Here is a 10,743-nt window from a genome sequence, read left to right on the forward strand (position 1 = left end):
TTATAAGTACATAGGCTCCTCTATTTATAGAGGGCAGAATAGCAATCAAACTACTACTAGGATCTAGTTTCCCAATAGGACTAGACACTCCTACTACAACTAGGAGCTAGTTTCCCAATAGGACTAGACACTCCTACTACAATTAGGAATTCAAAATAAGACTAGGACTTGACTTTATGATTCCAACATGGAGTAGGATTAACTAACTAATAGTCCATATAGGACTTTACAACCGAATAGTGGCCTAATGGGCCTTTATTGAATTAAATAGCAACTAACTAAACTAGTGAATTAAATCTCATTTTCCTACCTTCTATCCATATTTTAGGTCCATTAAAGTGGCCTATTTCAAAGAAAACCTATGGGATCAAAGGCCCAACACATATATAACACAACCCAGGGCTTATTTGCAATAAAATAAGCCCAAGTGACTTATCTACATCAACTCGCCCTCTCCTAGAAAAAATTCGTCCTCGAATTCTGTAGAGTGTGAGGGTGATTATATCATGGTGCATGTCCCTCTTCAAGCCGTAGAAAAATTCAGGTAGCTCTTTGATAATAAAGATGTAGTCTAGAATGTGAGGAGCTCGATTTTCAAGATACTTTAATGGGATGACAAACTCCACATGCTCAACTTCAACATCTTCGGATATATCCATAGGGTCATCTACATATGCACCTTTGATCTCTTCTAACTTCAATGCAACATAAAGCTCTTTTGGTTCATCTACCTGGTGGTTCCTAATCGGTTCCATTGATGGTTCAAACACTTCATTCTTGAACTCTTTAGGATCTTCCTCTTGGCTGTTCACAATCATCACAGTTGTTGTAGTGTTAAGTTCCTCAGTCTCAACCTCATTGTCCATTGTGGCAACTTTATTGCTTTCGACTTCTTCCACATGAGTCTCATTGATGGGAACATCAATGACCAGTTCTTCCTCAACATATGCACCTTTGATCTCTTTTAACTTCAATGCAACATAAAGCTCTTTTGGTTCATCTACCTGGTGATTCCTAATCGGTTCCATTGATGGTTCAAACACTTTATTCTTGAACTCCTTGGGATCTTCCTCTTGGCTGTTAACAATCATCACAGTTGTTGTAGTGTTAAGTTCCTCAGTCTCAACCTCATTGTCCATTGTGGCAACTTTATTACTTTCGACTTCTTCCACATGAGTCTCATTGATGGGAACATCAATGAACAGTTCTTCCTCAACAATAGGAATGGCTGGAAATTTTTTAATACTAACCTCAACTTTTGACTCTAGTTCACTGGTTAGAGGTGTCTTCTCTTATTGCTCCTTTGCAATAGAGGCCGGTGATTCCTTCATGCTATTGTCAAGTGTGGGTGGCTTTTGGACATCTGGTGGAAGGAAGTAGCTGCTTCATTCATGCCCAGATAGGTACATGCCTGCCAACTCATACTGCATCTTGTCCCACGTTCTAGGCTTACGTCCTTGAGCTTGAAGTTACATTTCACGGACTCTCCATTGCATTCGAACACAATCACTCATCTGGGAACATGTATATTGGTGTTTTTGCATCTCTGTTAAGTTGTAGTTGTCAAAGTACATCTCTAATTCACGCATCCATTCAAGGAATTCCCCACAAAAATAACATGGTTGAACATTGGATTGGGCAGCAGTAGCCTCCTTCAATTCTTCGAACTTTAGGCCTATAGATGTATTCTGATGGAAATCCTGTGGAGAGAAGAGCCTTCTTTGGAAATATACAGGGAGGTATTGTGTCGCTAACTCGTACTTCATCTCTTCCCAAGTCCTAGGCTCATGTCCTCGAACTCGGAGTCGCTTTGCATGGACTCTCCACCAATCTCTAGCACGACCCAATCAACCGGAAGCAAACAACTTGAAGCTTTTGTGTCTCTGTCAAGTTATAGTAGTCAAAATATTTCTCCAGAGAATCTAACCAATCAAGGATGTAGAATGTATCCCTTTGTCCAGCGAAGTAACGAACTGATGCAACCATCTTCGGTTAGGCACTGATAGATTGTTTGGAGCTTTCTTCAACCGTAGCTCTGATACCACTTAATGCAGGAGTAGATTACAAGTAACTAACTTTGCAGTTTATAACCCCAAACAATATAAATAGGAGCAAGAAACAAAGAAATTATACCATCAAATAAACCCCCAATGATACAATACCCATATAGGAGCAAAACCAGCCGAAAACCCAACCCGATAGGAGAGAGAAAGACCTTCTATAGAGCTAGAGAGAGAAAGGTGCGGCAAGTCTGTGGGAGTCCGATTGAGCTGCACTTTTGGGTGTAGATAGTCCCTAGGGAGGGTACAAAACCCCCCAAATATGAAGGGCTTTTGACGGCTGGTTATAAAGTTATGCGCTTTCTTGATTTTCAGACCTAGGAGAGAGAATGTGAAGAATTCTGCATGAACAACAACTTGTGTTCTTCAAATAACCTTCAAGAGAGGATCGATTGATCTTCTTAGAGTATAGAACTAGTCCTCCAAAGGATCTGCAGATCAGATCTCAAACTTGGGTAGCAATGAGGGTCGATTGGCTTCAAGAACAAGAACTTTTTGGCTGGTTGATTCTGATTTTGTATGCTTTAACAGGTCTGAACTTCTAAGAACAATAAACAAAATAAAAATAGAAAAAGAACAATCGATGAAGGGTTGAGAAGGGTGAAAGAATAAAGGAATGAGTATCTCACCCCTCAGGTTTTGGGTATCACACCCCTCAAAGGTTTAGGCATCTCACCTCTCAATAACAGTTCTTTTAGCTAAAGAGTAATCACTCAATAATTCATTCAAATCTGCCATTATAAGTACATAGGCTCCTCTATTTATAGAGGGCAGAATAGCAATCAAACTACTATTAGGAGTTAGTTTCCCAATAGGACTAGACACTCCTACTACAACTAGGAGCTAGTTTCCCAATAGGACTAGACACTCCTACTACAACTAGGAATTCAAAATAGGACTAGGACTTGACTTTATGACTCTAGCATGGAGTAGGATTAACTAACTAATAGTCCATATAGGACTTTACAACCGACCAATGGCCTAATGGGCCTTTATTGAATTAAATAGCAACTAAGTAAACTAATAAATTAAATCCCCTTTTTCTACCTTCTAGCCATATTTTAAGCCCATTAAAGTGGACCCATGGGATTAAAGGCCCATATATGACACAACCCAAGGCTTATTTGCAATAAAATAAGCCCAAGTGACTTATCTACATCATTCAGCTTCTGAACCACCACTAACTGACCCCCCATCCCTCCCATTGCTCTCACTGTGATTGTGACAGCCTATTTCTCCTCCATCTCCATGGCTACCATGAGTATTCTGGCTATGGGCTCTCATGTCTTGCCCAGTATCTGTTCTTCTTTCTTCCTCATGCCTGACCTTTTTCCGGGCTCTGCTTTCTTCCAAATTCAAGAAGGTGATTTCTTCCTGTTTCTCTTCTTAGCCTTGTCTGGACTCCAGATTGGAAGTCTCTGATCGGTTGGAGAAATCTCTGTAGAAATTATCCAGTTCTTGGAAGCTTTGATGGGAACTGGTATCACAGCAATACCAATTTAATTTTGAACCGGTCAGTTTGAGAGTAACTAATAATCAGGTGAAAAAGAAAAAAGGGGGGGGGTGTAATTTGGGCATCTAAAAACATCAGGGAAGAAGGAGAGGTAAAAATTCACTTTTTTTGGGAATCATAAAGTTCAAGGTAGGGGAGTTTCAGTATATATAGACCAAGCATAGGGGAGTGATAAGAACTAAAGAAACCTAAACTGACCCTATTATTTCTGGTTTCTGGAAGAACCAGAACTGAACCATACCTATGTTTCAATATGAACCAGAAATCTGGACCAGGTTGAACTGCAGGCTTTTCTTTTCTTCCTATATTGTACTAGAATCTATGAATCTTTCCTTGATGAGTCCTGGACCCTGTTGATGAAAAAGTTAAAACAGTACGGAGATCTGATTGAGAAGACAATAAATCAACTAAATGATCCTTTTTTCTTCTTTACACCTAAGAATTCTAGCCATTAATAATGAGAGTTTATCCCACAAAAAAATGGAAAGTCCTTGTATTTTCTTTGTTTATTATTAAAATCATGAAGGTATGATTTAGAATCAAAAGTTTTGAGATAAGCTGGACTTAAAACAGAATAGAAGGAATGCGATTTTAGCAGCAGGAGTTGAAATGAAGTTTACAATTTTATCTAGGAGGTGGGTTTGGATAAACTTCAAGTAGACGATATCAATGAAGCTATTTATCCAAATGATCGTAGAAATATGGAGATGAGGTTGGTGGTTTATGGAGATCTGTCATTACTTATTACTGCCAATTTGCTCCTCCAAATGATTGGGAGATTGTTCTTTGGGTGTGGGATCATGAATCATACAGAATCCCTTTCAAAGAGGAATTAGATTGAAAATTGGAAATGGTCTGGGAACCAGTTGTTGGAAGGATGTGGAGAATTCAATCCCCTATTGAATTCTCTTGAATTGTTTGAATTGGCTTTTGATGAAGAAGTACAAGTGGCTCATTATATATTCTGGCAAAAATAATATCAGAACCTGGGCTTCTAGCTTGAGTTCAAATATCATTGACTGGCAAGTGTATCAATACATGGATCTTAATAATCTTCTTGAATTGTTCAACTTAATCAAATTGATCAGAATTGAAGGGTTTGGAGTTGGGAAGAGTCATGTTATTTTACTATTATATCTCAGCTTCATGCTCCCTGTTTCATTCTGAGGATGATTTTGAAGAGTTGCTTTCCCATTACGTAAGTATTTTGCCAAGTATTCAGGGTAACACTTACACGAATCTCATCCTGCTATTCCAATCTGTCTGGTGCCATGATGTCTGTTGAATCATAGCTCACCAATCTTTTGTAGAAATGTTCTTTTTGTGCTTTTCCTTTATCCTTTTTGAGCTTTGAATTTGTTGCAGAAATTGTTTTAGAAGTTTGTCGAAAGATGAGTTCTTCTCATTTGAATTTACCTTTGTGCTTATCACGCAAGCATATATTTCTAATAACTAGTAAAAGTTTCTCCTCAGAATGCCTTTTAAATGTTTATGGATCCTTACAGAGTTATCCTCAGCCTGTAAGGACCTTTTAATTTGAGTTCACAAATTTTGTATCTGGGGATTTATATTTGTGTGTTATGAGATTGCAGAACCTCATGCCTTGCTGGCAATGTCTCTATCCAACTATTATATAACATTCTTATGCTATCCATTGCAGGCATTTATGTACTCGTGGGAGCAGGAGGTTCCTCTTATTGCATTTAGCCAAGATCGGTGCTTAACGCTATTTGATCATCCTTTGGTCGACTGTCTTCATTCGGTGTATCATGAACCAAAGGTCTGAATTGTATTGCTAGTTTATATTTCCCATGACATCTTTGATGAGAACTTTGCTTGAAATTGAAAACTCATGTCATAGTGGGTTTTTTTTTTAGGCAGAGGTTATGCCTTCAGTTGAACACCTTTTAACTGCTGCTGAGATACAGGTTTGTTACATTGCCATTGATTAACATTAATTTCTCCATCATCAATTATCACTAGAAATGGATTACTAGTACTAGATTCTTACAATCATACTTCTTGGAAGAATAAACAAGAATAGAAAACGATTTAAATTGAGCTTCTGGTCCAATCAGATGGTCCTGTGTTTTGAATTACCTCCCTAGAGTGATTAGGGAGCACTCTTTGTGCAATTGTATGTACAAAAAACCTTTTAAGGTTTGATTTACCTATTTTAAGTTTTGATTAGGTGAAATATTATTGTCACAAGGATCTGTTACTCTTCCAAACACCAAGAGAAACATAACTACCATGTGGATAGATTATCCTTGTGTCAAATTTCAGAGTGTAATTCAGTAGAATACCTTTCATGAATTGGCAAGCATCCCGTGTATGTCCATGCATACATACTAGCTTTTTCTAGCCATTGTTGTGCTCGCTCTCCCAACTCCGAGCAGGAATAGACGGTATAAATAGGAAAAACCATGAAAATTAACGGCGACTTCTAGAAACACCACAAACATTTGTTTCACCAATAATTACCCTTTTCATTATTGAAAGTTCCCATAAATGTGCCTGTTTTTCACTGCGTATGACCTTGTGGTAAGTTATGTTTTAATATTCTTTAGTGAGTAAATTGATGAGCCTAAGAGTAAATTGATGAGCCTCTGTTACTGCTACGTTTTTTTGTGCTAACAAGGATATGTCTTCTAGCAAGGGAGACACAATGTTGACCAGGCCCCAATTAGTTGCATCCTTTCTTTACCTGAACTCCATGAATTGAATGCCTGTAAATCTAATCAACCACAGAAGTTTTTTCATGCCATTCTGTAGTCTTAGTCGGGGATTTTTTAATTTACAGAAGCTAATCTTCCTTGACACTGCTGAGGGGGTGGCTATGACTTTACGGCCATATTGGTCAGAAGCAACAAAAGGGCATGGTCATGTTGTCCAAGCAGTGCCAGATATGCTTGAAATTGTTCCCCCTGGAACATCAAAAGGAAGCGGAGTAAGAATACTTTTGGATCACCTGGGGGTGACAACGAAAGAGGTAGGGACTGCCACTATTTTTTTACTTATGGTTGCTTCCCTTTAATTTCCCTTTCAGAATTGAATTTGGTGACCTATTTCATGTACATCCCTAGAGAGGAATCTCTAGGTGGGCAGCTATTTTTGCCACTTGGAGGACTGATTTGGACAATGCAACCATTGCATATATAGATCACCCCCTTGATTTTCTACATGCTAAAGTTGATGGCCCATCTCATACATTGACTCTATAGTCATGATTTTGGCATACTGAAAACAGTTGGTCTCAAGGCTGTCCCAAAATGGAGAGATGCATTGTCAATATGGAAGATAGATTAATTACTTGTGTATTTATCATACGAGTTCTTGAAGGCTCGACATCGGTGAACTCACTTTCCTATTCTAACTCTGATTAGGTAATGGCTATTGGAGATGGGGAGAATGACGTTGAGATGCTTGAGCTTGCTTCTCTAGGTGTTGCTCTCAGTAATGGATCAGAAAAGGCAAAATCTGTGGGTAATGTAATTGATTGCAGCAATGATGAGGATGGTGTTGCTGATGCCATCTACCGGTATGCATTCTGAGAAAGCCAGAGTACCCAAGATGTGCAAAAAATTATCCTTGTTCATTTCAATTTTCCCTTTAGAAGGATAATTAAATAATAAACCTAAAGTGGATACAAGAGTTGAAGAAATTGGCTCTTCTGTCCATTTTTGGGATGTGATCCCATTATCGAGTGTTTCATTGACTGGGAAGCTCTCTTTTCTTGTTGCTCGGTGAATTTGAACATCTCATGCAATGAGATTAGGGATCATCCCTTATTTTTTCTAGCAGTTTTGTCTTGTGCCAGTTCCCAGGTTTGGCTGGCTGAACACAGTCATGGCAATAGCCTTTGTCCACCTTGGTCTGTCTGGGGCTGTGGAGTGATCACATTTGGTTAATTGTTCTATTATTTTTGTAGATTTGATTCTTGTAACAATGTAGATGAATGCTACAGTTAATGTCAATTTTGAATACCCCTATAGATTTCCTCATTGCCTCTTTGATTCTCTCTCACCCAAAAAAAAAAAAAAGATTTCTCTATCTGATTATTCTGTTTTCTTGCTTAAGTGTCCTTCAAGCATTCTGGAAGGACTTGCTGCTAGATTTTACTCAAAAGTGAAGAGGTTATCGTGTCACTGGATTTTTCTTTAAGAGTGATCTATGCAACTTGCTTGACCTGTATGGAAATTAGCCGATCTGAATTGGTCAGAATTGGGATAGGCTACGGTTGATTCTGATCAGAATAGGCCGCTCTGGCCTATCTGATCCCAATTTTTAAAATACTGCTACATCCTGAAGATCAATTGGGATGGCGATGCGGTACATGATCCTCTGATCAAGCTTACAGTTACCGGTTCGATTATGGCCCTTTTTTTTTTTCCCTTCTGGCTGTGCCATTTGTTTGATTGATTCTTTGGGTGGTATGCCAAGAGCCGATCTCTCTAAGGCAACTGATTCAGGAAATAAGGAACAAGGAGTCAAGAGGAGAAGTGTGGGACTTTCCTCATTCCTTTTATCGAACACAATGATGTAAATCCGGTTTTAATGAGTTAGAATATGCAACATCAAGTAGTTCCGTATTAGCAATCCAATAAGTGCGTTGTTGGAACTAGGTTGAAACACCAGGAGGCATTAGATTTAGGGGTTTCTGTTATAATGGACTCCGATATGATCTCATACTTATATTCTTTATATATTTTATATTCTTCTATATTCTATATAGCTATGATGTTTCCGAATTCTATATCCATATTTTTTATAGAATTGATAAATACAAAAATATTTTCTATGTGAGATAGATGGGTAGAAGAAAGATCGATTGAATAGAGGACATAATTGGATCTATGAAAAAAATGCGGTGGTTTTTCACTAGGACTTCAAGTAATAAAGAGTGTCGAGCTTGCTTATTGTACCTCTATTGTTATTGAAGTATTAGATTAATAGGGGTGCTTCCCTCTAAGGTGGAACACTTTCCTACCGATGTATTTTTATATTCCACAGCTTCGATAGAATTCTTAGCCACGTTTATTTTCGGTGCAGGGGCGCTTGATCATTGAGCTATCAATAAATGGTTGGGAAAGAGTTTGCAGGGTCATGTAGGAATTAGTAACTATGAATCTCCAACTTTGGCATTTCTTTATTGGAGATTTCCAAAGAACAGTATTTGGCAGACAAATTAACTCTTAAATTCTTTATATGTAATGCAACAGTATATGGTTTTTCGATTGTTCTTTCTTGCTGATCTTCTATTTCTGACGAATGAACATCTTTTTGGCAATTTAACCAATTCTTTCTTTAATTTTGTTATTAACAAATGCAAAGTAGGTGGGGAAACATAATTAAAACTGTCCATGAGATTAAATACATTGATTCTTTTGTACAGGAAGTGGAGGTCTACAACTTGAACCCATGAAGCTACGTCTCTTACCAATTAAAGAAGCAGAACCCCTTGATGGTTTCTTTGATATGACAGCCTTAGGAGTACATGATTTCCGGGTATCTAACCCACCTCCATAGCTCTTACATGTCTTCATTTTCTTTTTGCAAGGAGCCTCTCTTTTTGCAAAATCATCTAAGCACCTCACACTAGACAGAGATGTAAAAGACTGAGACTTCCCCTGATAATGCTTAGATAGCCCTCTTCTGCAAGTTCATAAAATTAAACACTTTTAGTCTAACCAAACTTAAGATTGCCAGAAAAAAATGGAGATGCTTCAATCTGTGTTAAGTCAGTGATGAAATGCCAATAGAATAGAATAAACCCAGATTACTTACTTGATGGGGAGCTGAGCCATTAGCTCTGATAATTCAAACAAGGGTCCATTAGAAGACTGTGGGGGCGATGATGAAGACGATGTCGAAGAAGAGGCATCCTCTGTAAAGTCCGACGAAGACGAAGATGTTATTGATGAAGTTGTTGAATCTTCTTGAGAGGAGGATGTTGCAGACCCAGAATAGGAAACATCTTCTTCAACCTCCATGACCAACCACTGATCACCTTGCACAGTGTGGGCAGCAAAAGATCCAACTGTTTTTGAGAAGGAATCACTAAGACTTGGCTTTGTGCCTTCTTTACCCATTGAGATCATCAAATGTTTAGGAAAAGAAACAATAGGACTAGAAACTGAATTGGAGTTTTCAGAGTTAGAATTCTGAGTCACAAGGAGGAGACATATTCAAGAGAGGCCTTTTCTGAGGGAGGATATATAAACATGTACACGTTGTGGATTAGATCTAATGCACAATTATCTAATATAATATATGATTAAAGATCCACACGATATCCACTTAACCTTTTTTTTTTTTTTTTGTGTGACGTGGGAGATTTCTTTTATACAAACAATATCTCTTCATCAATGGAATCTGACCATCAGATGGAAATCAACAATAACATTCACTATTCTAGGAGTCCAATCACATAATCAAATAAAGAATCTCTCCACCATGGGTGGAGGAACGGTTAATCCTTAAAAGAGATTTTATCATGTTTGTTTCAGGTCTGTATGCTACCTTTGTAGTAGGAAAAAAAAACAGAGGATAAGATCTGAAGCTTTGAACGCATCCATATTCAAGTCATCATCTTTGCCTAAAAGTCAAAACTAAACCCACCACCAGGCACCAACCCCTCCTTTATTTTATGAGCAGTTGTATTAAAACTTGGTACTTTTTTTTTTAACCTAAAATTTTGAAACCCAGCAAACAATTACTGGTTCTTATAAGATAAGTAAATCCAACGTGTCAGAAACTCTAGGTCCCATTAATTAGATTATCTTAACCTTCCTTAACCGACTAAAGATTAGCAAAATCCAATAATCTCAACTTCTTAACCAATTTAGTAGCAAGATTCATGTCAGACTTTAAAGCAACATCCCATTCTTCAAATATATATATATATATATATATATATAATTTAGGGGTGTCAATTTCCAGCTCAAATCGGTTGACCGATCGAAATCAATTGGAGAAAACTAATCAAATCAAATCTTTATTGGTTTGGTTTTCCATGAAATCGATAGAAAATCTAATTAAATTGGACCAAATAACATCAATAACAATCTCATAATGGAACGATAAGAACCCGTTAAGTCAACTCAATAAAGATCAAATCGAATCGGATTAAAATCGGAATCACACTTTGTCCCAGTTGTTTGGTTTAAT

The 10,743-nt window shown here is 37.8% G+C and overlaps 2 protein-coding genes across 2 annotated transcripts in view; one reads left to right on the top strand and one right to left on the bottom strand.

Moving 5' to 3' along the window:
- Nucleotides 1-7,577, top strand: part of LOC122068223 (endoribonuclease YBEY, chloroplastic-like) — a 45,374-nt gene extending 37,797 nt beyond the window's left edge. The window contains exons 9-12 of the mRNA XM_042632091.1: nucleotides 5,234-5,353; nucleotides 5,451-5,501; nucleotides 6,377-6,565; nucleotides 6,960-7,577. Of these exons, the coding sequence (XP_042488025.1) occupies nucleotides 5,234-5,353; nucleotides 5,451-5,501; nucleotides 6,377-6,565; nucleotides 6,960-7,127 (528 nt within the window). The 3' untranslated portion in view covers nucleotides 7,128-7,577. The remainder of the gene's footprint in view (nucleotides 1-5,233; nucleotides 5,354-5,450; nucleotides 5,502-6,376; nucleotides 6,566-6,959) is intronic.
- Nucleotides 7,578-8,799: 1,222 nt separating this feature from the next.
- On the bottom strand, nucleotides 8,800-9,749 carry LOC122068220 (cell wall integrity and stress response component 1-like). Its single transcript, XM_042632090.1, has 2 exons — nucleotides 9,361-9,749; nucleotides 8,800-9,228 (listed from the first exon to the last, which is right to left on the bottom strand). The coding sequence occupies exons 1-2, from the start codon at nucleotides 9,672-9,674 to the stop codon at nucleotides 8,943-8,945; spliced, it is 600 nt and encodes a 199-aa protein (XP_042488024.1). The 5' UTR covers nucleotides 9,675-9,749; the 3' UTR covers nucleotides 8,800-8,942.
- Between the last annotated feature and the right edge of the window lie 994 nt (nucleotides 9,750-10,743).

This window comes from Macadamia integrifolia, unplaced genomic scaffold, assembly GCF_013358625.1.
Source record: "Macadamia integrifolia cultivar HAES 741 unplaced genomic scaffold, SCU_Mint_v3 scaffold359, whole genome shotgun sequence".
NCBI lineage: Eukaryota > Viridiplantae > Streptophyta > Magnoliopsida > Proteales > Proteaceae > Macadamia > Macadamia integrifolia.